The 26,653-nt window shown below is 48.6% G+C and overlaps 3 protein-coding genes and 1 long non-coding RNA gene across 10 annotated transcripts; 2 read left to right on the top strand and 2 right to left on the bottom strand.

The window, feature by feature from the left end:
• Positions 1 to 103: 103 nt before the first annotated feature.
• On the bottom strand, positions 104 to 5,285 carry myoz1b (myozenin 1b). Of its 2 annotated transcripts, none has more exons than XM_052071537.1 (6): positions 5,092 to 5,285; positions 3,563 to 3,653; positions 1,982 to 2,148; positions 1,839 to 1,908; positions 1,470 to 1,656; positions 104 to 1,061 (listed from the first exon to the last, which is right to left on the bottom strand). In XM_052071537.1, the coding sequence occupies exons 2-6, from the start codon at positions 3,645 to 3,647 to the stop codon at positions 827 to 829; spliced, it is 744 nt and encodes a 247-aa protein (XP_051927497.1). In that variant the 5' UTR covers positions 3,648 to 3,653; positions 5,092 to 5,285; the 3' UTR covers positions 104 to 826. The 2 variants fall into 2 exon arrangements, with proteins under 2 accessions (XP_051927497.1, XP_051927498.1); XM_052071538.1 differs by having other exon boundaries at positions 1,839 to 1,905.
• On the top strand, positions 1,908 to 6,445 carry LOC127604462 (uncharacterized). The gene is made up of 3 exons (XR_007963332.1): positions 1,908 to 2,054; positions 4,535 to 4,723; positions 6,318 to 6,445. It is a non-coding gene; the product is annotated as an uncharacterized LOC127604462 (long non-coding RNA).
• LOC127604448 (synaptopodin 2-like protein) lies at positions 5,579 to 14,605 on the bottom strand. Its single transcript, XM_052071527.1, has 4 exons — positions 14,387 to 14,605; positions 12,173 to 12,561; positions 11,582 to 11,952; positions 5,579 to 9,301 (listed from the first exon to the last, which is right to left on the bottom strand). Exons 1-4 carry the CDS (start codon positions 14,486 to 14,488, stop codon positions 7,032 to 7,034), a joined length of 3,132 nt encoding a protein of 1,043 aa, XP_051927487.1. The 5' UTR covers positions 14,489 to 14,605; the 3' UTR covers positions 5,579 to 7,031.
• On the top strand, positions 13,942 to 26,653 carry sec24c (SEC24 homolog C, COPII coat complex component). Of its 6 annotated transcripts, none has more exons than XM_052071522.1 (25): positions 13,942 to 15,354; positions 17,017 to 17,198; positions 17,550 to 17,630; positions 17,799 to 17,919; positions 18,005 to 18,171; positions 18,284 to 18,925; positions 19,130 to 19,272; positions 19,537 to 19,605; positions 20,331 to 20,439; positions 20,519 to 20,646; positions 20,771 to 20,909; positions 20,989 to 21,104; positions 21,176 to 21,300; positions 21,737 to 21,928; positions 22,036 to 22,129; positions 22,203 to 22,319; positions 22,442 to 22,612; positions 22,784 to 22,880; positions 22,965 to 23,110; positions 23,187 to 23,325; positions 23,420 to 23,538; positions 23,687 to 23,866; positions 23,996 to 24,181; positions 24,357 to 24,446; positions 24,729 to 26,653. In XM_052071522.1, exons 2-25 carry the CDS (start codon positions 17,036 to 17,038, stop codon positions 24,867 to 24,869), a joined length of 3,675 nt encoding a protein of 1,224 aa, XP_051927482.1. In that variant the 5' UTR covers positions 13,942 to 15,354; positions 17,017 to 17,035; the 3' UTR covers positions 24,870 to 26,653. The 6 variants fall into 6 exon arrangements, with proteins under 6 accessions (XP_051927482.1, XP_051927479.1, XP_051927481.1 ...); XM_052071519.1 differs by lacking the exon at positions 13,942 to 15,354 and adding an exon at positions 15,659 to 15,841; XM_052071523.1 differs by lacking the exon at positions 13,942 to 15,354 and adding an exon at positions 15,939 to 16,160.

Genomic DNA, 26,653 nt, shown 5'->3' with positions numbered 1-26,653 from the left:
GTTTCACACAGCGTCCCCCAATATGTTTGCCCCCCCCAAAAAGTCTTCCCATTTCTCCTCTGAGACTGACACTCCTGTACAGTGTAAATCATTGTCCCCAAAATCACCACAAATGTGTTGAATTTAATGAAGACAAATAACAGTGGACTGTCTAGAACAGAGACTGGCGTAAATAAAAACCTTACAGGTTGTATGGCAGTTTTTGACCCTGCGAGCATGCCGATTTATGACCCCTAAATACAGACTGAAAATAGATTTGTGACTTTGAAGGCAAGTAGTCCATAAAAGACTTCCATGCTTTTCTGGCCTTTACAGGGCCGTAACAAGAATTTCAGAGGCTCCCAGGGCATGCGTCCACCCCCTGCAAACTCAATGTTTAATGACCCCCTTCCCACAACTGGCATTATGTCAGTGGCCGTAAAAGACAAATGGTCGACAAAAGTCATTTTGTAGTTTAGTGTTGATGGTGTCAGCGGCCATCTTGGATCTCAGCTGACTTGGTGTGACAGGTTTGGTACACCCTGGACCCTGGATTAATGTTTTTTGTTTTAATTACACTGCATTGTAAGATGAGAATCAATGGCAACATCGCTAAAGGGGAACTTTATTGCTTAATTACCTCGTTTTAAGAGTGCAGAGTGCTTGTTTTTTTTCACTACTAGTTACACGTTAGCATGTTAGCACACCCTATGCGAAATCAAAGCAAGGCTCTCTCAAATTGCAGGAAGCTACGTTGTCCCTTTCCCCCCCCCCCAACAAGTCACGTTTCATAGCCATGCATTAAAACCGCTATTCCGTTAGAATACAGACAAACGAACGGACGCGTTCATAGATCGTCGGTCTCTCCTTCAAAGGGGATGGCGTCCAGGTCCATGTGGATGTGCGCGTTGTCCTCGCTGCACACCCAGCCGATGGGCGTGCGGTTGAACGAGGGCCGCGAGCTGATGTCGGCCTGTAGGGAGGGCAGCGGCTCGAGCTCGTCGAGGTCGGCGCCGAGGTCGGGCAGCTCAAACACAGTCAGCCGAGAGACCTTTTCCGCCCCGCCGAAGGGCAGCGCCGTCCTGGGGGGGGACGTGAAAATAGTCCAGGGACACCAGGATTAGGACAGGTGCAGGACAAGAGAAGAAAAAAATGAATCGATTAACAGGTGGGTCCCAATACTTTTGTCCACTTAGTGTCCTTTAAATGTCATTGTACGCCTGCTGTGGTTCCTAATGTCACAGCCCCCACCCCCCTCCCCTGCACTGACCATTAAGAGCATTAGGCGAAGATCAAGGGATCACATTAGCTTTGAGATAATCACATCTGGGCCGAACATGTCGTCTCAGTGGGAAACCTCATCACAGGTGCGTTTGCACATCCCAGAAAAGCCTCCCGAGTTAAAAATAATAATAATCTGTTGTCCTAGCAACGCATACAACTCCGTGCCAATGTAAACAACGACGAAGAAATGTTATTACAGCGTGTACCTGTTGAAGCTCTTGTACTGAGGGAACTGGACTCTACCGGGTCCAGGCATACTGGTTCTCATGGTGGCCGTCAGCTCCTGGTTACCTTTCATGGCCCGTTCCCATGGCGACACGTAGGTGCGAACGTACTCCCTCCTCCTCCTCTCCTTCTCGGACTCCTTGTCCACCACCTCGTCCTCCTGCGCCGCTGAGGACGGGCAGTAAGACAAAAGAATCTGTATTTTCTCACAACGGCATCAAAGTAACGCTGGCCACGAACTCTTTTATTGGTCAGTAGACGTGTCAATCATGATACAGGGCACCTGTGATTGGTTGATGACATCACATTTGTTGTTGAGAAAAGCAGGTGATGTCAATCTGAAGTCTCACCTTCTTCCTTTGGCATCTCAGGCTTTGGAGGGACAGGAGGAGGTGACATCAGAAGGTTCTGCAGGTTCTGCTGGAGTACAAAAGAGAAGATTCAAGTTCCCGCGACCAATCGGCTTGTTTGCCGCGCCGTGGTTTTCTCCCACCATATTCTCGTTGGTCGTGATGAACTTGTCGACCCGCTGCTGCCTCTTGTGGAACATCTTGGAGCCTTTGTTGGTGAGTAGCGAGAGCTCCTCAAGCATCACATCTTTGGGGGTCTTGATCTTGGTGCCCAGGTCCAGCTCTGAGGCTTCGGGGTCAGACTCGTCATCTGACGGTCAGCCGAGGGCCGAGAACAAACTCTTGAGTTACTTCTCAATTCATTTGAAGCTTTTTGATTGACCTTACGGGATCCAACGTTAGACAGCCGCGGGTATTCAAAAATGTTGGACGACATGAAAAAGATATCCCCGCATGCTAACACTGATATAAGTTAGCGTAGCGTGGTGATTTGGATCCAGTGTCGTTGTTTTTTTTTGGGTTGTTGAAAAGGAACTCATGCGGTCCCAAGATTTTGATGTAAATCACGCAAAAAAACAAACAAACCATCAGGCTAAATGATCGTATTTGCTAGCATACAGTCCTAGCCTAAACAAAATGCTAGCACAAAGTGACGTACCCCGCACTAGCGTAAATGTTATGTTGTTATAGCTTTAAATTTAGCCTTTGGTGATGCCACATAAAATAATTTTTGGAATACAATAACGGCACTGTCGATACCACGGCGGCATCGGCATAGTTCCGAATAAAGTATTGCGAAAACCTCTTTTGCGACGTTTCAAGATACGGGCTTGCGAAACCACGGGGAACGCTAAAAAACAGTAGGTCAAGGTAATCGGACGAACGGGCCCGTAGAGGTTTGGGAGGGGATGTCACGGTTTGGTTTTCATGCCCGGACAGTGGGAAATCCTCACCCACGCCGCCACACTCTCTTTCTGAGACGGATGTGATGGATTTTTCCGCTTCCTATAAAACGGGGAGTTGGCATTGCAATGCTGCGGAGAGCCGTTCGCCAGGGGGCTCGTAAATCAAGTGCAAGTGGATGTCTGTTGAGTGTGTGTGTGTGTGTGTGTTCTTGTACTGATGACATTGTGAGGACCGGCATGAGTTTTTAACCGACAGAGTGAGGACATTTTGACGAATTTTGGCCAGTCCTCACTTTGACACCCTCTAAATTGTGTGTGTGTGTGTGTGAGAGAGAGAGAAAATATTGAGGCTGCTGAGCAAAGTGAACTCTCCTGCGGGGATATTGATTTGAGCGTTAATTCCGAAGAACGTGAAACCGGAGCTTGACTGCTGACTGGGAGGAAATCGGACAGACGGGTGGGTGGAGGATGGCGAGGGGTGGGGGGGGGGAGTATTCGTATAAGGGGTTTTGAGTCTGACGGACATGATCGAGGCACGGGGTGGGGTGGGGGGGGATAAAAGGCCCAACAGCGACAAGAGATGATGGATGGATGAGTGGGCATTAACGGGAGCAAAATACGGGGATAAAGCGGGATAAGCCGTCGCGCGAGCGGAAACACACAAATGTTGTGTGTTGGCGCAGATGTGATGACAATAAGAAGACGCAAAGTGACAGCAGGTCACAACCTCTATTGAGCCAAAGTACGGATTTTATCGATGCCGCTAAACAAAAATGACACCCAAAAAAAATATCATATTCACTTTTGTGTGTGTCTTACCATTCTGGCTGATGTTGGTAAAGTCTGTGATGATCTTGTTGGCCTTCTTCCTCTTGTTGGATGAGGCACCACTTGCCACCGACATGGCTAACTACAAAAAAAAAGACTACAACAAAAGACACATGTTGAAGTGAAAGTCTTTAAGCGTGTTGTTTTGCTTCTCTGTACTCATCCATCCTCTTGTAGGAGCTTAAACGCATTTGGAGACGAGCATTTCAAGCAATTAGAGAAACACACCGGGAAGTAAATGGTGACTCCTTTTGGAAGGCAATTTGTCGCCAGTAACAAGTCGCCAACACTTCTAAAAGGCACAGACACTTAATCGGGTACAAATATAATTAATTGATCCATTTCCTTTTTTATAAATGTACCAAATTATTCACATAATTGCTCTTATCTCAAATCACCCTATTTAATTTTAAATGGATTCTTTTTCTTGAATCAAAAGGAATCTTAATGATGATATGAATGGTGTGCTGGAGGGTTTAAATGAGGGGGGGGGGTTGAGGAGGTGAGGGGACATGACCACGACAGATTTAGCAACATGGCACTGTTTGACTGGCAGTGAAATGTGATCCAATTAACGGCGGTATGCGGCCACGGCGGTAATAAATAAAAGAGCACATTGGTGACGATAAAGTTGCACGACAGCCACCGGCTTCTTGCCAGCTCCGCCATGAGAACGTAAAGGAACGCCGAGTGTGGCGGCGGCGGCGCGCGAAGCGTGCGACGAGGCCCTTTGCCTTCAGGACGCTAATTCCCCAGCCGAGGCCTCCGTCTCCTGATGTAGGCTGGCAGCGCGTCGCCGGTGGAAAGCAATTACGTAAGGCGGAGGGGCAGGGGGGCTCGTCCGCAGGGGGAGGACGCTTCATGTAATTGCGTTTTATCTCTGTAACTGAAACCATTTCCCAAGCCCGGGATTGAAGATGAATACGCCATAATGCCCGCCTTTGATTTTTTTTTTTTTTATAGGTGCTTCTCTGCAATATTCTGGTTGCTGCGAGGCGCGAAGAGGTCCTGTTACCACATCAGCCCCTCGATCACACTTAACGCCCGCCCACCCATGATAACCCGCCTGCTTTAGTTCCAAGGTTGGCATCACGTCAGCACATTCCCATATCGGCAGCATCCTCCAGAATGCCAACTAAAAAGTCCTCCAAGGTGAGTTCACGTTCTGTCCAGGACGCCTCCATTCTCAAACTCCAAACATGGTGGCGTAGATGCATCGGGAAACGGTTATCTTTGCTTGAGCGGTAACCAAAATCCGCGTTGGCTAATCGTTTATCATCTAAGCAGTGAGTAGCCAACCAACTCGAATGGGTTCCGCTGGGGAGGGGGGTGGAGGGGAGTTGTCTCCTTACAAGGCCTTGCCAAAATTTGCTAACAACACAAATCAAATGCATCTGACTGTAAAAAAAAAAAAATTATAATAAGTCCTTGAACTTCAACCGGCTCTTGAATTATTGCATCGGTGCCAGATCGTCCACCATGCAGCGGCGCTCTGTAATCCACACAAACACGGGTCTTACCCAAAACTTGACGTGTAAAACACAGGAGGTCGATTAGCTCCGGCAAAGTTCCCGCAGGAGACGATTTTCCCCACCAGACTGAAGTCCTGGAGTTTTTGTGTCGTGCCAGCGACTCTCGTCTTGGCCACCGGGGACGGAGTGAAACCTTATCAGGAGGTTCACTCCTGAGCTGTGAACATGTGTCCTCCTGTGGAGGGCGTGAAAGAGGGGCGGGGGGGGGGGGGGGGCGGCCCAGGGGCGGTGGGGGTGTTGTTCCAAGTTCAGAAGCCGTTTACGTATGATGTCCAAGAACCGACGTCCCGATCGTCACGTGCCAATCATGAGATGTGAATTGATCGAAAGGATAAATGAGAGTATCTTGGGAAAATAACTGCGTTGTCTCCTCAAAAAGACCTTCTGTTATTTCCAGAAGGTTCTTCCGGAATGGGGCTTTCCAAAAGTTTTACAGCGCAAGACGCACATGACAAACTGAAACGCAGACACTGAAACCGCTTGAATGTTTATTTTCATCTTTGAGAGCATGAATGAATCGACGACACCAAACTGAAAACGGGTGCGTGAGGACAGGTTGCTTTTTGATCGTCATGCGAAGGGGCAGGATGACACCCCCCACCTTCCCCCGCCCAACGCCTCTGCTCTCAATCACGCCGTGAAAAAAAAAAACCAAAAAAAAACATCGGAATTAAGAGTTTAACACCGTGCCAAATAGCCGCAGATTAACGGCTCCAAAAATAGGTGAAACCAGCGATTGTGCGCAGGACAGCGAGCCGTGAATTAAAAGGAGCCTAGCGCTTAAAAAGTCGTTTGAGGCTGAAGTGACAAATTGTGGAACGTGATGTCTGACTCTCCTCAGGTTGAAGCCTTCTTCATACATCCACTTACGGTCAAAATTTGAGTGTGTGTTGCTGAATCAGAGCAATTCGCTGCGTTCACAACTGTTCACAGCCTCCATTCGCAACTTTGGGTTCTCGCTTTGATTTTCATGAATCCCGTTACGAGGGACGTATGGTCCCAGATGAGAATATTTTCTCTCCTCTGAGCTCGGGCCCTAATAAACAGCGGGTGCGAGGTTCTTCACCAAAGGTCACAAGCGGGCTTGTGTCCGGGCAGAACTAGTGAGCTTCAAGTGTCTCAATGGTCTCACACTGCCCCCGTGTGGTAGAGATGAAAATAATTCACAAGATGAAATTATATTTCATTCCCCCATGATATTTTGCGTGTTGCAGGTTCTTCAGCCGCCGGACCTGTTTAGACCAGACGAGACTTGGGTCTCAATTTTCCCCCGGACTTGCCCCGATCGACAAAGCGTCTTGAAACTTTGGAACAAAGTTGGACTCACGACGGCATTATGAAGGTAAATACTTGGTTGGGTTGAGGGGTTATAGTTCAGGGAAGACTCAAGTTCGCCACCTCTGAAAGCCTTCACCTCAATATTTCATAATATTAGAAAGAAAACAAAAACCAAAAAAAAAACAACACAATATATTGTTAGATAATTACAAGCGAGCTTGGACTTGGCACTTCTACTTTGAACGCTCCGACAACACGAAATTCATTGGATCTTCTCGTATTTCGTTCAACCTTCTAATCAACAACTAAAATCTGTCTCTTTCCACATCCTCCGCACTTAATTCAACATCATTCCGCTGCCTTTCGAAGTAGCTAATCCTTTAATCTCTCTCTGGTACATTTGTTCCACCACCGCGTTGCCTTTAAATTTTCCCAAACTGTGTCAAAATGGCCACATCAAAGCACTCCCCCAACCGCCTCCCTTACAAAAAAAAAAGTGGATCATTTTTGCTCGCGTTGCCCATCCAAACCGCTCTCGAGATAAAACACGTGTCCGCGGACGTGAAAAAGAATGTTACCGAACTCAAAACACGTGAACTTCCTTTTAAAATCGAATGCTTTACGTTCAGTGCAGGCGAGAATGTTCAAGCTCAGTGCGCGGTGGAGCCGGGTCGCCACACACAAGGCTGCAGGCCCAGGTTGGAGGTGCTGAATCTGGGTCGAGGAACCCTGCTGTACTGGCTGCCGGTGGACGCCTGCCGGGGGCCGCCAGGGGGTCCAAGAGGGCTCAGATCTGGGGCGCTTTTAAACTGCCTGTCAGCTTCTTGAGGCCTGGGATGGGAAAACGTGGGGGGGTGGACTGCATTTGAAGGCGATGCGAAGGTGGGAAGCTGAGGGAGCGGAGCTTTGGGCGCGGGGGGGGGCGGAGGAGACAGCGGTCCCGGGGACCACTGAGATTGGTACAGGGTAGGAGGCGTTTGAGGGTGCCGGGCGCTTTGGGGTGGCGGGGAGGCGGCGTGGGAATGCCACAGTGGGTCTCCGAGAGTCGTGGCTGATCGAGGGACGATCACCTTCAGGGCAGGACTGGTGGCGTTTGGCGGGGGTGTGGAAAAGCGTTTTACCTCGTACACTCGTGCCGTCTTTTGAGGACCGCCTCGCTGCCCCTGACCGGCGGACGAGTCCCGCGGCCCCCCGTAGGTGAACAGAGACGAGTTGAGCTGGTAGGGCTGGTGGTTCGTGACATCCGCCTGCTTTTTGGGACCTTTCTTCCCTTTGGATCCTGCCCCTGCCGACTTTGTCACCTCCGCCTTCTTTTGTGCTTTGGGGGGGCACGAGGGTGACAGGAGAGGATTGTAATTGATGGGAGGAGGGGCACGGATGTTGGAGGAGTACTTCCAGGTGGCCGGGAGGGACGGCGTTGGTGAAGGCTCCCTGGTTTGGGAAGGAGAGAACGGTGCCGGTGCGACAGAGGGACTCCGCTCAACAACATAGCGATCCATCCGGTTCTGTCGGCGGGCGAACAACTGACCCCCTTTCCCCCCCAGCTGAGGTGCCTGAGGGGTGTGCGGTTTCGGGGCCACGGGCGGCGGCCCACTTCCCCGCTGAGCCGCCTGCATGAAGTTGCAAGCCTCGGCCCCCAGCCGCATCCAGTCCTCCTCGGGGCCCGACTCGTGGCCGGCCTCCCCGCCCGTTCCGACGCCTGACTCCGCCCCCGCTGTTTTCACAAAGCGGTCATCCATGTTTTGCACCATGGACATTAAGGCGGGGTTGGGAGACACGTCTTTGCTCCGGATGGCGCTGAACATGGGCTTTTTGTTGCTGCGAGCGCGGGCGTCATGCAGGATGCCGGTGCGGGCAGCTGGCACGGAGATGCGCTGCTCGCGAGTAGCCAGTGAATCCGAGGTTTGAGGGGGGGGCGCGGGAGTCGTGGCATCGGGGGCGTAGGGATGGGCAGCGGGGGAAAGCTGAGTGGGAGGAACCGTGGAGACTTGGACCTGGGAGGTGGGAGAAGGAGGCGGATGAAAGCAAGGAGGGGAGAAGGGGCGCAAAGACGAAGGGGGCGAAAGAGCCGAGGGGCCGGCCGAGGGGGCGGCGCCGTTGTTGCGAGGCGGGATGTAGAGCGAGGTGCTGGAAACCGCTCTCCTCCCATCCACTGCCGGATATTGAGCAGGCGCGATGGTCACCGTGGAGACGGCCGCTTTGGGCTGTGGAGGGCGGAACATCACGGAGGTCACCGACGGGCGGGGCGTCGCGGCGCCCGGAGCGAAGGGCCGAGCCGAGCGATTGAGAGCAGCGGAATTTAAATGTCGGTCAGGGTTTGGACTGGGACTGGGATTGGCATGTGGGTTTTGATCAAGAGGTGGCGTCAAAGTCAAAGGGGGTGGGCTTAATTTCACACTGGCCCGGCTTATGGCGACGGGACCCCCATTGACAAGAGGCACATCCGGAGCTGAAGGCACAGCGGCGTCCGCTTGCTTCACGGCCTCCGGCCCGAACATCTCCAAGCTTGGAATTTGATTGACGGGTGCCTCGAAGGTCAAATGATCAGACCCGGGGTGACCGTTGCCAGCTGTCGGCGTGGCGGGCGGGCAGGCGGCGCTCCTCCTGTCCAGCAGGTCTAAGTAACCGCTGTCCCACGTGGGGTCAAACGAGGCTGAGAAACCCTCCTCGTCCACTTCGGAGCTCTGGATGGAGCTCCCGCCTTCCTCCTCCGTCTCTCCCTCGGCGCTCTCTCCCCCGTCCTCAGCCTTGCCGAAGCAGGTCAGCGTGTACTTCTTGGCTCTCTGCCGCCGTTTCTTGAACATAAGCACCCCCTTGGAGTTTGGGTTGGGAGCATCGGTCAGCAGCGAAGCGATGGAGCGGCATTTGGTGCGGGCTTCTTTCACCTGCTTCTCCACCAAACTCTCCCCGCGCTGCAACTCTGTGTAAGAACAAAGGAAAATGGAGGTCAGGACGGGAAAAAAGCAGTTATGAAAGTCACAAGTACTTTGTTAGCAAGACTTACTCTTAAGTATCGATGGCTGGTATCGGCAGCCTCCGCGAGAGCCCGATACTTTAAAATAAGGTCGTAACAGACTAATAGTCCGATTTTTGTTCTATCGGGTATCAGTACATACTCACATCCCTAATCTGTAGTTGTACTTGGCAAAAAGTAGTCCAACCCCAAACCGGTTGACTAATTCCGTACGGTGACAGTGAAGATTAGCAGTGACAGACGGCCGTATGTGTTACGGATTTACAAAAAAGAATTCCCGCTGCTCTTCCAACGATGAGCCACGCAGTCCGCGATGGTTAGATCACAGAGTCCGTTCGGTACACAGATGCTGTCACCCCTGTTGAGTCTGACCCTATTTAAAACTACGATAACCTTTGCTAGTCTCACATGGATTACAAATAAAAATAATACAATCAATAAGTACGACACCAAAAAAAAAATCCTATCGTTCCTGACCAATGAAAAAACGTTTTTAAATAGTTAAAAAAATGTAAATAAAAGAACAATATTTTTTTAATACAAAAACACGAACTTTTTCAAAATATAAATTTGATTTTTTTTTTTATCGCTACTTTCACGGATTTCATTGAAAAACAAAACCGAACAAAAATTATTTACTAATAAATCCACAGCGAGGGAGACGGATTCTTTTAATCTAACAAATATCATATCCATATATTTGTACATATTTTTAATCACAAAATTTAGAGCTACATGCTTTTAATTGAACAGCAAAAAAAAAACGTATTCAATATGACAGTTTAGTTCTATTTTGAGCACTGTGTGAGATGTATCTGAAAGCTCTAAATATAAACATTAAATCCAAGTAACTTCAAAATCAATTTTAAAATAATCAAACATTGATCTTAATATTTGATTTACCGTCAGTGTCAAGACAGATGCTGCATTCACCATTTTCTGCAGCACAGTGTTTGCATTTCCTCCAATTAGGCATTTTTGACTTACCTTTCTGTCGGCTTGTGTGTCCACCTGCTGAATGAGACGCCGGGTCCCTCATCTTTCAAGACTTTTTTTTTTTTGCGCGCGTGTGTGTATGTTTATCCTCCCCCAGGCACACTCGCACTCACGCACTGTGCCACTTGGAGGCACTTAGTAGCTCCTCTCTCTCTCTCTCTGAGTGTTAAAGACCTTTTGTTGTCTCTGTCCCGCCACCCAAAGTGACGCATGATGTCAAGCCACTATTCCCGTCCGCCTGATCCGCGTTACAACACCTGTCATACACAAACGCGCGCGCGCACATAGAAGCAGGAGACCCTCACCAGGAAATATTTAGGCAGCGATGTCATCTTTTTGGCCACGTGTGCGCATGGGAATATAATACAGTACGCTCGGGAGATGTGAGCCAGCGCTGGATGTTTTGCAGAACGAACTAAAATATGTGAGCCGTACAATCTTTTCGCATTTCAAAAGGCCCTTTTTTTTTTACCTAGTCCAACTTGACTTTAGAAACCAATGTAACGTGAATGTTAACATGATATGCATCCTGTTATAGATCATGAGCATATGCTTCCTCATAACTTTGCTGACTCCCGCCGCATATGCACAGCGCCACTCGACGCTATGGCCATCTGAATGTGTAACACGAGATATGGTGCGCTTCGTGCGATATTTTACCCTTACCTACATATACAGTCAACATTTTATTCCACATGAAGTCACAGCTATCAACTATCACAACAATCCTGCCGAGAGGTGAGGTTGACACTTATTGGACACGTCAGCATCCCAAATGTCATCAAAATCATGCATACTTGTGATTTCTAGCGTACGGTGCATTCATGTGCCCTGCCGGTGTGGCTCTATAAATATATTTAGTGATGTGAAGAAGGCTGAGCATATGACAAAATCACCCAGGCCTGGAATAGAGCTTGACGTCACACTGAAACTACAAGAAATGGCCACTAGAGGGCAGTGAGGTAACATCACATATGGTCCATAAAATTTTAGGCCTAACCCCCTCGCTCCCTCTCTCTCTCTTTTTTTTAATATGAATTGAGATGAATATTTGTTTCAATGTGTTTTTGTGACCCCCCCCCCCCGCATTTATTAAAAACCACAATTTAATTTGTATGTATGTATGTTGAAATCCTTACCACAAATCCTAACACAGGCTATATGTGTTTAATCAATGTAAAATTGTAACCGGTGACGCAAACTTAAAACAGATTTGGCGTTTATACTCACTGGCTTGCCGTGCTTTCTCCACGTAGGTAGTGGTGAGCTCCTCACTCACGGGGCCCTGCTGGAGTCCCACCATGGGCACCAGCTGACTCCCGGACCCCAGCATCAGGGCCTCTTTGGCCCGCTCGGGAGATACCAATGGTGGGCAGGCAGCGAGTCCCACACAGGCCCCCGCATCCTGGAAGCCGCTGTCTCCTTCGCCCTCGGCCTCCGCCAAGGTCTGTTCCGGGGTTGGGGTGAGTGAATGCGGAGTGACGCTGCTGGTTGGGGTGGTCCACCCCAGTTGTGGGGGTTGATAGATGAAGTCCTTGTGCGGCACGCCGTGCCACTGGCCATGCATTGGTCCTACTGCTGCGTCATTAGCACTCTCGTAGCTTCAAGACAAACAAAGGAAAATCGTGAAAGGAAAAGAAACAAAAGAAAAGCTGGACTGGTTGTATGAGCTTCAGCAAGTGGGGGAAAAAACTTTTTATGATAAATTGGCTTTTGGGCCATAAATTCTTGTGCCCCATGAATTCGGCCTCGGCACAAGAAGCAAAACTGTCCTGATTTATTTCTTTTTTTTAATGTATCCTGCTCTCCTCTCTTCCTTACCCACTCATCTCAGACGTCTCCTCCTCTTCCCGCCCGTGGTTGTCGTAGCGAGCAGGTGAGCGGGCGTGAGGAGGCGTGCGGCGCTGGCGGCGCTGCGCCTGCGAGCGCGTGTCAGCATCGCTGTCCGTCTCACCGTAGTAGGCCTCGCTCCCCGGCGGCGAGGTGACGCCGCCGGGTGCGACGGAGGAGCTCACGGAGAGAAGCGGAGGTGAGCAACGAGCAGGGTACGGCGGTGGCCGGTTGACCCTCAGGTGCAGCGTGGCATTCTGGGAATCAATGAGGACCATGGCTTGGGCGTGGCTAAGCTCGGCGCATGAGTGGTCGCCGATGGCAACCAGCTCGTCGTGCTCTTTCAGCCCTGCCCTGCATGCTTTGCTGCGACGCCGTACCTGCACATAGAAACACTGTTGAAATATGTCACTGTGGATCAAAATCACTCAGCCCGTGTAAGTGCGTGTGCAGGTATTTCTACCCTGTATCTGTCCACACACACACACACACACACACTTGCACTCAATTAGGTGCGAAGATGAGCATGTTCCCAGTATTTTGCCTTTATCAGCAATGCTGACATGTGACATGTGACAGGACAACTCCATCTAAAGTGTTTCCATTTTTTTTTTACACACACACACACACACACACATTCCGTTGATCTATTGGCACACGGCACATGTGAGCAGAATGAAAAAGTGAGTTTGAACAGCTGCATCGCCCGTCTGGACCAAAGGAGGGCATGCCTGTCATTATATGTTGCCTGCATACCCAGAATAAAGCCTTTGCGGGAGAAATCAAGTATGACATAAGAAAAGGCGTAACATACAAGAAAATGTACATGTGATGTGCGTGTGCATGATGTGTCTTTATCTTTGCGTGCGCTAAACAGGAGGCCGTTTTTCCATGACTGGCTTCCAGCTCCTCTTAAAGGTGCTATTCTTATACTGCAGCTCTGTCACCCACCATTCCCCGACCGGGCTTATCTGAGGTATGCACCACCCCCACCCCCACACACGCACATTTCAACAGCTGGATTCACACACATTGATCTGTAGTGTCAGAGGGCGGGAGCAAGGTCACAATCCAAATGTTCTTATGACAGGCAACACAAAAGTCCTTTTGAATGATTAAGCGTCATTTCAGACTGGCGTGACTGCATAAAATCTAATGTGCCTTCATTATCGAAGGTCGGACAGCTACTACGTGCCTCAGTTTGAAACTTGAGTCCATATCCGATGTGTATCTGACTGTTTTGACCCATAAACCCGTAAAGGAATCGCTCAGGGGCACAGCGGGCATGGCTCAAATAGGACAGTGAGTTGTTTTGAGAGCACTTGATCATTTATTTTTCAGTCTCGTTGAGAGCAAATGGCTCGTAGGGCCTCGTCGCATTAATAGTGTGTCTATACCGGGCGCCGGATCGAGGACGGATACTATTTTGACTCACTGCGTGTAGCTAAAATGGAAAATAGCCTTGGACTTTGACAACATAACCAGAAGATACCAAAAAGGCAAATAGCTTCTAAAGTTATTTTAAAAGGGTCATGTTACTCTATCTATGCGACAACTTACTGTTTTGCGCAATCCCCATGTTGTGAAAAAGGACTCATTAAAACAACTAAGCTCAGAAGAAACTCTGAACAAATGTGCAGGTTTTGAAACAACGGTATGTTCATACGGTGGTACCTTGATGTCACCTGACTCAACATGAAACAGATAATTCCAAATTGTGCATTTAAAACAACGACTTAGGTTTGCCTTAGGAAGTGCGCTTAACTTAATGTTAACAAACAAAGCAAAACGTAACATGTAACCTGATGCATCGAATAAGTGTTGCTTTAAAAAAAACAACTATATTTTGACATATATAGCAATTGTCACAGGCATAAATTCTTCATCCTCTGTGAAGAACGACTCATATGACTGCTGCTTCCTGAGGTGCTGTGACTGTCCCCAGGTCTGACCATAGGTCAAGATTATAACGGCGGCCATAGCACACAACTTTTATAATTTGATGACGTGATTCCCATGCATGTTTTCATTGAAATTGACATTTTTGCTGACTGTAATAGCTAACATTAGCTTTATCGCATCATTCCTCAGGTCATTTTTGAGCAATTATGATGTTAGGCTAATATTACAAATGACCGACCATCACAAGTCAACGAATGACCGCCATCTTTAGTAGTGCATCTAAAATGGATGACGGTGCCATACCTTTGCCACCTGTAGAGGCTTCTGCTGCTCCCTTCCTCCCTGGAGCCTGAACCCCCACGGGGAGCCCCCGGAAAGGGTAACCACAATCTCTTCCACCACCATCGATGCACCAGGTCGTCTTCAATGTATGTGTGTGTGGGAGAAGGTCTTTGCTTGCTCAAACTTTGCCAGTGTCCAACGGCATCCAGCCCAAGTGAGGAAGGAGAGGCGGTGGGGCCTGGCTAGCTTGCATCTGCTTCAGTGGGAATGCTTGGTTGGAGGGCAGGCGCTTAGGCAGTGTGTTGCGCGCGCGTGTGTATGTGTGTGTGTGTGTGTCTTCATCATACCCTTTTATTCAACACATGCCATGTCACTCTGAGAGGATGCTTGCTCAGACGCCATCCAGAAATAACCCTTCCCACCCACGCACACACACCCGCACACTCATACAGCCGCCTAAGCGAGGAGGGGGGTTTAACATGAGTGGGCCCCGGGTAGCGGTGGGTCTACTTTAAAGAATGTCACTGGGTTTATTGTCTTTTTGGGCTTCCTCAGCCATTCATAATGCTGTAAATTGGCCGATTGACATCTCGACACACAAGTGTCAGGATCGTTAGCAGTATCCTACAGAATTTGCTGATGAGCTCATTGTTTGAATTTTTGAATTAGGTTTTATTTTGTATTTTTTGGAAGAGGGAACCGTCAAAAAGCATGCTGGATAGTGGCCCCCGAGGACCAGAGTTTGACACCTGTGATCTAAAAACTCCTAGGTCAGGTCACCAAGGCACCACTGTGTAAATATTTTGGGAGCAGCACCGTCAAACTATTTTCTTAAGTGGTGCCATGGATGCTTTATTTTCCATATTTGAATGTGTGCCGTTGTCTTGAATGTGCCTGACTTAACCTCTCTCTATTCATTTTTTTAAACATTGTTTTGTCAGCCGCAGAGGTTGACAAAAGGAACATGGCTATTTGAGAAGCTACAGGAGGTAGGTAGAAGTAAAATGTTTTAAAATAAATACCATTTCAAGTGGATAACCTTTTAAAAAGTTGTATGTTTTTGTTCTTATATGTTTCGTACTGAAAATGTGAATTAAAGTTTTGCATTGGATTCTTTTTTTAACCAAAGCAACTATATCGTGTATAATTGACAGTGTCGATGCAATATTACTTATAGTTTGTTTAATACTAAGTATGTTTAATACATAAATGTATTTAAGTATTATGTGACGACTTTGCCACTTCAGAATTAAATGAAATTGGTCCCTGCAGGCGGAAGTGGCTCCTCGCAGGGCGGATGTGGACGTGGCATACCGCTGCAGCACTTCCGCTGAATGTCCGCTTCTCACCCCAAGAAGGGATTAGGGAGAAACACACGGGAACGACATCCATTTTTCCTTTAGCCCCCCTGTCGCTTAGCCGATTTACGTTTCGCTACGAGCGCAGGGACGCCTTACTATTCACAATACTCTGGAGGTAGGTTTTTATGTGAAAAAAACGCTCAAACATGAGCGTGACATCCTCGTCCGGCTTTTTTTGGGCCATGTTAGAATGCTAATGCTAATTAGCGTGGCTAAAGTAGCTATGGTGTAAGCAACTGGATGGCACTTAGCTTTAGCTATCGTGCTAGTCTGCTAGCTACGGTGGTGATATGCAGACAGCTGATTGAAACACCGCTGTCATCAGCGACTTGGCCGACACTCAAAAGTTAGCCGCCCACTCTCCGGGCCGTATTACTTTGGACTTTTGTCGAGTCAACAGTGTTGTACTTTGTCCTATATCGTCGCCAGTAAAGGTATAGTGTGATATCATGTGTTTGTTGTGGCTATGGTTCGGTCACCCGGCTAGAGAGTTAGCAATGCGGCAGTTAAACCAGGACGCTGCTTACCCTGGGTAGCGTTATCAATTAACTCCACACCGGATTTACTTTTTCAGCCACTTCACTTGACAACGATTTAATACAGCGGAGTGGAGTAATTTTTAATTCAACACAGCCTCAAGTGTCGCAATCGTGTGTCACTCGCTACAGGCCCCGTCACGATAAAACGAGCATCGCGGCGATTGTGTTTCTCGTCGAAGTTGAATTATTTAAAACTGCGCTCGTTTCTCCTGTGTTTGTCTTGATAGATGATACTCTGTTGTAAAAGTTAGGCCTCCAGTTAAAAGGCCTAAATGTCTGCCACTCGAGTACATTTGTTTGCTGAGTGACTGACATCGAATCTAGTGTCATGAACGTGGCCATAAAGTTACCCATCGCTTTCTTCCGGGACAAATGGACTCATTGAAATTGAACAAAAAATAGTCAATATTCTTCTGAGTAACCTCATGATCAATTGTCTGTGTTAGGTTGAATAAAGTATTGTCTCGGTGCTATGTTCGTGGTTCGATTATTGGTTCCATCATACATGGTAGGTTCACTGAACCTATAATATGCAGTTGTGTGGAATATTGTGATTCAGATGCCTTATGTAATTTACTCATTGATGCATGATCTGTGAGGGGTAATGTAAGTATAGACAAACTATTAGCTAACTATTACTATTACTAAATATTAGCATCATATGCGCTTCAGTTTGGAGACGGTTAAATGGTGTCTTCTAACCGCTATCTATTTAGTGCCAAACATTTAATGATGTCCCCATGTCGTTCAGATTTCGGGATGAACTGAAGATGAATGTAAACCAGCACACTCCCATGGCCTCTCCTTATGGCCAGCCTCAGCCTGGTTACGGGCAGCCCGCCTTTGCACCCTTGGACACCGGGTACCCGCCCCCCTACGCACCTTACAACGGCCCTGTCTCAACCTACCAGACTGGAGAGCAGCCACCACAAGGTAAAAACTCGACACACACGTGGCTAGATTTGATATTTGTAGAGGTGTGTCGGGGGCCACACAGAAAATTTAATGAAAAGAATTACGATTATAATTTTGTGAGGAGAAAGAAAGTCCAAATGTCAGATATGTTGTAATTTCAAGATGAAAAAAACAAATCAGAGTTGGATGAATAAAGCGCATGATTAATTATGATGCATGGTTACGCTTTTACGCTTTCACGCCTGTCAACCTTGTTCCCACGATGCTAATCACAATCTGAGCTGCCTTGACGTGACTTGATACTTTCACCCTATCGTGTCCTCCTCCCATTATCAAACTTTTCCCCATTTTTCCTCGCTTGCATTTCAGGTTATTCATCTTTCACCACCTTCCCTTCTAAGGCTGTGCCAGCCAACCCCATCTCAGAGCTCTCCTGTCCTCTTGACTTAGGTAACGCCCTGCTCTGCTTCCTTTCACTTTGCCATCATCCAATCCTCTCCGTAACTGCAGGCGCTTGTTTTTCCCATAATTCGCTCCGCAGTAGCAGAATCGAGGGTTATCCCCATCCCTTTTTTGTTTGTTTTTTTGCGGTGAATTGAATTCATCCCCATCTTTCAGGTCACGGAAGGGCTCCTCCCACTTCAGGGCCACCGGCTCCTCAAGCGTACAATCAGTATGGGGGTCGGCATCAGAGCGACGTGCAGAATGGCCCCCCACCTATGACACAGGCACCCGCAAGGTGCCGGAGCATATTTTATTCTCTCAATTCGCTAGTTTTTATGAAAAAGGTGATCATGTTCTATTATGTTTGGTGTTATTTGCAGGCCAGTTGTGTCCCAGTCATACAACCAAGAAAGGGTCAATCTGTCGGGACCACCCTCTTCTTACCCCCAACACTACGGATCCCCGCCCGCAATGTCACACGTCACCAGCCAGATGAGCGGCATGCAGATTAACTCGGGGCTGCCGAACACCGCCGGGCCCGGATACGGTACAAATGCATCCAACAACACTCCGGGTGGATCGATGTAGTTTCCCTCGCGTGCAAAGGAAACCCAGAGGTCTTTGTTGATTGACGCATGTTGCCGTGTGTGTCTCCTCAGCACCACCTCACAGCTCCAAGCCTCCCGTCAGTAATTCCTTCTCAGCCGCACCTCCCGCCACCTACACGCAAGCTCTGCCCCCGGCGTTGTCCGCGCCCACTCAGGCGCCGCCTACTGCTTCTCAACAGTACTACGGAGGCCCCCCTCCTTCCTCGCAGCCGCCATTCAATTCGTCTCTGCCGCCGACTTCTCAGCAGCCTTTCACCTCCCCTGCTCCTCCTCCCCCATCCAATCAGCCGTCCTTTGCTCCTCCTCCCTCGTATTCGGGTCCCCCGCCGGCTCAGGCTCCCTCCCCTTCGATGTCGCAACCTCAGCAGTCCTTCCACCCCACTCAGCCTGCCTTCTCCTCAGCCCCTCCGGGCTCTTTCCCTCCAAGAGCGCCCCCTCCCACCTCCTCTCAGTATCCTCCTCCTCCGACGTCAACCCCCTCCGGGCAGTACCCGGGCCCCTTGCCACCTCAGCAGCAACCCCCTTTCTCGTCAGGTCCCTTTCCTCCCAGACCCCAAATGCCTCCGACGTCTATGTGTCAGAGCAACCACTTGCCTCCAGAACCGCAGGGCCCGCTTGGCCCTCCTGGACCGCTGCAGCAAATGCCCCCACCCCAGCATGTTATGCCAGGAGGGTACGCTCCCCAACAGAATGGTGAGCCAATTGAGTGAAAGACGCTGTAGCGACACGCAGTTCATTTAGTCAGCTGCTGAGTATCAGGCATCTTTTTGATGTTATTTTTTTCCACCCCCAGCGAAATATATTTTCTTTGGGTTGGGGGGATAGTATGTGCATGCAGCCAATCTACAAATAATTTCACTGTGCACTATTGCTTATCTGTTTTCTTTGTCTCTTCAGGTGCATTTGGGCAGGTAAGAGGGCCTCAGCCCGGCTTCGCAGGACCTTATCCTGCCCAACCGAATTACGGCGCTATGGGACCAGCACCGGGCCCCGCCCCATCGACACAGAAAAGACTGGACCCAGATGCCATTCCTAGCCCCGTAAGAAGCTACAAACCACTTTTCACATCCATGCAAACTCTCCCGCCACTGTATTATTTCTCTGTTCTTGCGTATGTTCAGCAGTAGCAATAATCTCTTAACAGCACTACTGACCAATGTATAAAAAAATAACAATTCTTGCAACATCTCGCTGTCTTTTCACACTGCTGCTCCTTTTTTTTTTTTTGTCTTTCAATCTATGGTGTTGATTAATTGTTGTCCTGTTTTGCACAATGTTGCCGGACAAACTTTTTGAATGTAAAGCAAGCGTCGGACATGCCGACCGTGCAGAAATCAAGACATAGAATAGACCCAGACGCTATCCCCAGCCCAGTAAGTGTCCTCGTGTGGCTCTTCCTCTCGTCCCAGTGCTGGCTTTCCCTACGCATCCCCACCACCGCTTGACCTTGCACCGCCGGTTCCAAGCCACTATTTGCTTTTCGTGTTTTGGATCTCTCTGTGTTCACAAATGATTTTATTTTTAGGGACTGATCAGTTTTCTGAACCACCCTCCCCACTTATTCTCCATTCGCTGCATGTTAGTCTTCACTTGCATGCCCGCAGAATCCACCCTCTTTCCTGGGGATGTAATTTTGTTTGTCGTGTCAACATTATTAAGTGTGTGTGTGTGTGTGTGTGTGTGTTAAAAAGCTGAGCGTCTGAGGATGTGTGTTTGGAAAGGGATAGTGAGAGGAGGAGTGAATGAGTTATAGGCAGAATATGTGAGTGTGTCATAATGGTAATGTAAGAGGGCCTCAGTGTGTGTGAGTGAGAGAGAAGCGTCAGCCAATTGCTCTTCAGAGAGTCCGTATTTTGTCAAACCTCAAAGCAGGTCCCGACTAAGGACCTAAGCTTATCTCTTGCTATTAAATTGCTCACTGAGAACAGAGAGGAGTGAATGTTTTTGTCTGTGAAAAGAGAAAATGTGTTTGTGTTGGGGACGGCGCGTATTTATCATAAAGAGAATAGCCAGTGTGGCATGTTTGTTCAAAGTTGCCGTTGTGTGTTTCGTACATTTTTTTTCTTCTTCCCCTTCAACCTTTGTATCAATCTTGCAGATCCAAGTAATCGAGGATGACAAGGCCAAGAGCACCGAGCCGTTCAGCACAGGCGTCAGGGGTCAAGCGCCGCCACTGGTCACCACAGACTTCCACGTCAAAGACCAAGGTGAGACCTCCAGCATCCCCTGAGCTCGCCGTCACTCAAAAGATGTCATCCGTCATTTTTCACATTTGCGTGTTTGTAGGGAATGCCAGCCCCAGGTTTATTCGCTGTACAGCCTACAACATTCCCTGCACGGCAGATATGGCCAAGCAGTCTCAGGTGCCGTTGGCTGCCGTCATCAAGCCCCTCGCCACGCTGCCGGCGGATGAGGTCAGCCATCCTCTCGCCTCTCTCCATGCTTACCAATCGGCTAAAGGAGTGGGATTCTTGTTTTTTGTGCCTGTAAAAAAAAAAAAAAAAAGCATGTGAATGAGCACAATTGTTTGATATGCAGACGCCGCCGTACCTGGTGGACCACGGTGAAGGAGGTCCCATCCGTTGCAACCGCTGCAAGGCCTACATGTGTCCGTACATGCAATTTATTGAGGGAGGCCGTCGCTTCCAATGCGGCTTTTGCTCTTGTGTCACAGAAGGTGAGTCGGTGCGTGTTATTGGGTTTAATTCAGGCTCATGATGTCCTTTGGGTGTATGTGTGCGTGTGTGTTTGTCCAGTTCCTCCACATTACTTCCAGCATCTGGACCACACTGGGAAAAGAGTGGACTTTTATGACAGACCCGAGCTTTCGCTGGGCAGCTACGAGTTCCTGGCCACCGTCGACTACTGTAAAGTGAGTCCTCTCTAGTCTTGCGACATCCTCAAATCCATAACAAGTCACTCAGGTTGCTCTTTTGTTTCTAGAACAACAAAATTCCTCAGCCCCCAGCCTTCATTTTCCTCATTGACGTGTCCTACAACGCCGTCAAGAGCGGCATGGTCGGCATCGTCTGCCAAGAACTCAAGGCCCTCCTGGACCGGATGCCCAGGTAGGTGCTCGTGAATGAATAGAGAGGGGAATACAGTGAGCCAGAGGAAAATCGCGTCTCTTTTTGGCAGAGTTAAGAAGCCAGAAAAAATCAGAAAGGACACACATTATGGCCTTATTCGTTTAATATCCCTTCACATCCAAACAAACTAAATTTGAGGCTACAGGCCAAGGACAATTCAATTTGTCGACCCGATGACAGCTCTGCAGCTCTGATCAGAGGAAATTTGAGGTGTTCCAGGAATGCTTCCCGGCAGTGCAGGAACAGGTCCAGGCAAAGCAAAGCCCTTTTCTTTGTTGTTGACTTTATTTAAGCTGACCTTTCCACTTTCTGGCTCAGAATGGTCGCTGAGACAACTTTTCCAGGAAAAGTTACATGTTTGGCTCCATACACGACCACAAGGCAGGTTTCTCAGTCTCATTGTTGTCTTCTCCAGAGAAAACCCAGACTTGGACTCGACGGTGCGAGTGGGTTTCGTGACCTACAACAAGGTGCTCCACTTCTACAACGTCAAGTCCAGCCTGGCCCAACCTCAGATGCTGGTGGTCTCGGACGTGTCGGAAATGTTCGTGCCACTGCTGGACGGTTTCCTCGTCAACGTCGGGGAGAGCCGGCAGGTCATCGAGAGGTGGGTGAGACGTACAGACTGCGGGTTTCCGCCAAGCGGGTACGGTTTAGGGTCTATTCCAATTTTAATGGAAGAGGAAGGGCTCATCCGTTTTCTATGTTTTGCAGTTTGCTAGACCACATCCCGGAGATGTTTGCAAACACCCGAGAGACGGAGACGGTCTTTGGACCCGTCATACAGGCCGGACTGGAGGCGCTCAAGGTAAATTTTGCCGGTCCGGGTCTTGGGGGCGGTTCTCTGCCGTGAGAGTGTAAAACTGGAAGATGTTCCTCAGGCGGCAGATTGCGCGGGGAAGCTGTTTGTCTTCCACACTTCGCTGCCCATTGCCGAGGCCCCCGGAAAACTGAAGAACAGAGAAGATAAGAAGTTGATTGGAACTGATAAGGAAAAGGTAAGACGTCCAGGATTTCCCTGACATCAAATATTAATGCATCTCGAGATACCGTGAAATGAAATGTTGACTGACACGCGAGCGTCTGAATCTTTGTTTGTAAATGTCGGTGGCCTCTCCAGTCTCTGTTTCAGCCTCAAGTGAGTTTTTACAACACGCTGGCCAAAGAATGCGTGGCACAGGGATGCTGCGTGGATCTCTTCCTCTTCCCCAACCAGTATGTGGATGTGGCGACGCTCGCCGTGGTCCCCGTCTCCACCGGAGGCTCGGTCTACAAGTACACTTACTTCCAGGTCAGACATTTCTTCAGGCTTCATCCTGAAATGTTTCCCGCTGACCTCGTAGCATATTTAGCACCCAAGCAACAGGCCTGGCCCTCTCGGAACGGCTCTTCATTATTATCCTTCTGCAAGTGTCCGTTAATTGCCGCTTGCGACGTTAACTTACAATTTCTGTCTTTCCAGGCGCAGTCGGACCAGGAGCGGTTCCTGAACGACTTGAGACGAGACGTTCAGAAGCCGATTGGCTTTGATGCCGTCATGAGGGTTCGAACCAGCACGGGTAAAGTCTCTTGTTGTTTGCAGTAAGCCAGAAAGATTTCGATTGTGACCGAGCCCTCCCGAGAATAATAAATCTGCGCATAAGGAATACGAGCGACGGACTTCTTTGGCTCGTTCTTCATGAGCAACACCACCGACGTGGAGCTTGCCGGGCTCGACTGCGACAAGGCGGTCACGGTGGAGTTCAAGCACGACGACAAGCTCAGCGAGGAGACGGGGGCGCTCGTGCAGGCGAGTTGCAATTCTTCGCATCGAAGCCGCTCGTCGTTTCTTTCTGTCTAAACTCGATTGCTTGCGCCCCCTGCAGTGCGCCGTGTTGTACACCAGCTGCGGCGGCCAAAGGCGCCTACGTGTCCACAACATGGCCGTCAACTGCTGCTCCCAGCTGTCCGACCTGTACCGCAATTGCGAGACGGACACAATCATCAACTTCCTCTCCAAATATGGTGAGCGCCTACACACTCACTCGGCTCACTCGGGCTTTTTTTTTTGTTTTTTTGCAGCCGTCACATACCGTGTTGTTTTTTTTTTTTTCCACAGCTTTCCGTGGCATCTTGAACAACCCCACGAAAGCAGTGAGGGACACGCTTGTCAACCAGTGCGCTCAGATCCTGGCCTGCTACCGCAAGAACTGCGCCAGCCCCTCGTCAGCTGGTCAGGTATGACCCTACAATCTCCAACATGAACAAAGAAACGCACAGTCAATATGAATCTGAACTATTTTTAAACAATAAGTCCACGTATGGAAAACGAACCTACATCTTTCTACACCAGCAGTGTTTTATTGAATTTTTTTTTCTATTCTAGTTGATCCTCCCCGAGTGCATGAAGCTGCTGCCCGTCTACCTTAATTGCGTGCTGAAGAGCGACGTGCTGCTGCCCGCTGCCGACGTGTCGTTGGACGACAGGGCCTACTTACGCCAGCTCATCAGCGGCATGGACGTGTCGGAGACGCACGTCTTCTTCTACCCGCGCCTGCTGCCGCTGGTACGACCCTTGATAATATCGATGCTTGGAGGGCAGGAATGAGAAGAAGCTAACAAGAGTTTCCAGCCTGCTTGAAGAATAAATAAATGATAAGCGCGGTTTGGACGTTCTTTTTTTTTTTTCCCATAGATGAAGCTGGAGAGCGGCTCGTTGCCGGTGGCGGTGCGGGCGTCGGAGGAGAGGCTATCTAAAGGCGGCGTGTACCTGCTGGAGACGGGCCTGCACCTCTTCCTGTGGGTGGGGGCCAACGCGCAGCAGGAGCTGCTGCTCAACATTTTCGGGACGTCCAGTTTCGGCCAGATCGACACGACAATGGTGAGAAGATGCCGGTCAAGGCCACTGTTTTCATTTTGAGTGTTTTCTCTCCTAGAGTACACTCTTCCGATTGGTATACTGCTCAGGTGTCGAAATGCAAAGTCTCGTGAAATGAGTACTGTATCTCTATATATTTGCCATGTGATTTATTATTATTTTTAATTGAATGTTTCAGACGTCTCTGCCCGTTTTGGATAATCCTTTCTCACAAAGGCTCAGAGACATGATCGACTCCTTCAGAGCCCAGCGGTCACGATACATGAAGGTAAACGGATGCTGCCTCGGTTGTTCATTTCCGTCTTGCGCAATACTACTCGATTTAGAACCGAAGCATGTGGCACCAGCCGGAATGTTATTCATCCAAAGTCAGGAAGTCCTGACCATTTTAGGATTGATTTTTGTCATTGCTCACTGGAAGCGTGTTGTGGAATTTCCCCGTTTCATTTTTGCAAGGTCAAAGTCCACCATTTATTATTAATTGTTACTTACTGCATTCTCTGGCCCAACCGCAACCCCCCCTCCCCCGCTTTCTTCTCTGCTGTCGCAGCTGATGTTAGTGAAGCAGGAGGACCGCTCGGAGCTCATATTCCGACACTTCCTAATGGAGGACAAGAACGCGAGTGGTGGCGCGTCCTACGTGGACTTCCTGTGTCACATGCACAAGGAAATCCGCCAGCTCCTCAGCTAGACGCTGCCACCACCAAAATCTTCTCCTTTCCTCCTCTTTCTCCTCCTTCCTGTTTTTTTTTTTTTTAACTGAATAAACTCCTCAATATGGAGCGCCGCAGCTGGCAGATTACATCGTGTGTGTGGGTGTGAGATAATCTGATGTTAATAGAGCTTCACTCCGCCTCAAATTGACTGCGGGGGAGGAGGAGGATGAAGAGGAGGAGGAGGAGGCGGAGGGGGAGGGAAGGTGATGTATGTATATGTACACACACACTTAACACACTGAAGAAAAATGTATGCAACGAGACTGTATGTATTGATTGACTAGCACTGACTAAAGGCTGTTTAAAGCACCCTTCCCCCTACATGGCCTTTTATATAGAATCCAATCGCGTTATATAGGAAGTCTCCATAATAGCAAGACCAGTGGAATCAAATAAATGCTGTAACCTGATCTCCGCCGCCCCCCAACCCCTTTTTAATCATTGCCTCATAGTGAGCCGCTTCCTCTGTTTGTGTGCGTGTCTGTCACTGTATTGAAAAATAAGTTCCCGTCAGCGTCTCAATGGCTTTTTGCCTTTCATTCGGCACGCGTTTAATCCCAAAATCTTGCGATGGTTAATTCTTGTTTTGACTAACCCATAAATGCCACGGTTAAAATGTTAAGTCCAAAATCGAGCATTATCTCTAATAATTGTGGTTTCCAGGCGTACCTCACGCCGGGTCTTTGCTTTCACAGACTTAATTCGAATTATCAATCTACACACAAAGGTTAACATGACGACCGGTGTGTTTGAGTGTCCCCAATAAAAAGTCCCCTCTTTTATTGCCAGTGCTCGTTTAATTATGCCACAGGAGATGCTTGACCTTACGTAAACACCCTTGTGTTGGATCGAATGAGCTTGTGCAGGAGTACCTAATGAAGTGTCCTCGATAATAATGTGATAATTTGCGTATTGCTCATCGAATAATGTCACAAAAAACGCATTGTCTTTTGTACGGTTCCCTTGGGTTAGGCTCCATGATGCGTACCGAATGAAATGTCTCGATTAGAAACTTGGAGGCAACCTCTCAACGTTGCGTTTCATAATGCCACCAAAACTAGCCTTTTGTAAAGCAAACATTGGTGTACCAACTGAGGTTGGTCCACTTGGCACATGGAGGCAAACGCAAAAATTAGCATCTTTTCATTTAATAATGCTATGAAAAAAAAACTAAGCCTTATATTTACGGTAGGTCCCATTAGAGGTGTACCAAATGAAGAGTCCTCATTTCATGTGAGGAAGTGTACAGGTGGGGGGCCGTGCTGCGCTTTAATTTCTGCGCGGCATGATTAAAGCGGACGAATGGACCCGTGTGCCGAACAGTCTGTTTATATATATATAAATATATCAAATATATATCATCTGTACAGAATTCATAGAGAAAGGCTTCTAATCCAAATGTGATGGGTTTTGGGGGTTTTTTTTGGCCATCGCAAATATAAAAACTGTGGCTTTTACTAATGTCATGAATTACTTCTTTTGATGAGTGAGCGCGTGCGTGTGTCGGTCCTAGTGAACATTCTCTTGAGGAACAGAGGGACCCGCTAAGAAACCCAGCAAATTAAAGTCCAAATCACTGATTGTTCCTTTTCAAAAATATGTATAAATGCGTTTGGTGTGTGTGTGTGTGTGAAGCCCTGTGTTCTGTTGACTTCACTGTAATCTTCATTGTTTTTGTTCCTTTTTTCTGTTTTCTCCTTTTTCATTGCTCTTGGGACTGCGAATAAAAAAAAATGCTTGTTTCAAAAGTGAAATTCAA

Source organism: Hippocampus zosterae, chromosome 7 (genome assembly GCF_025434085.1).
Source record: "Hippocampus zosterae strain Florida chromosome 7, ASM2543408v3, whole genome shotgun sequence".
NCBI classification, from domain to species: domain Eukaryota; kingdom Metazoa; phylum Chordata; class Actinopteri; order Syngnathiformes; family Syngnathidae; genus Hippocampus; species Hippocampus zosterae.
This window is presented reverse-complemented; position numbering and strand designations above follow the sequence as displayed.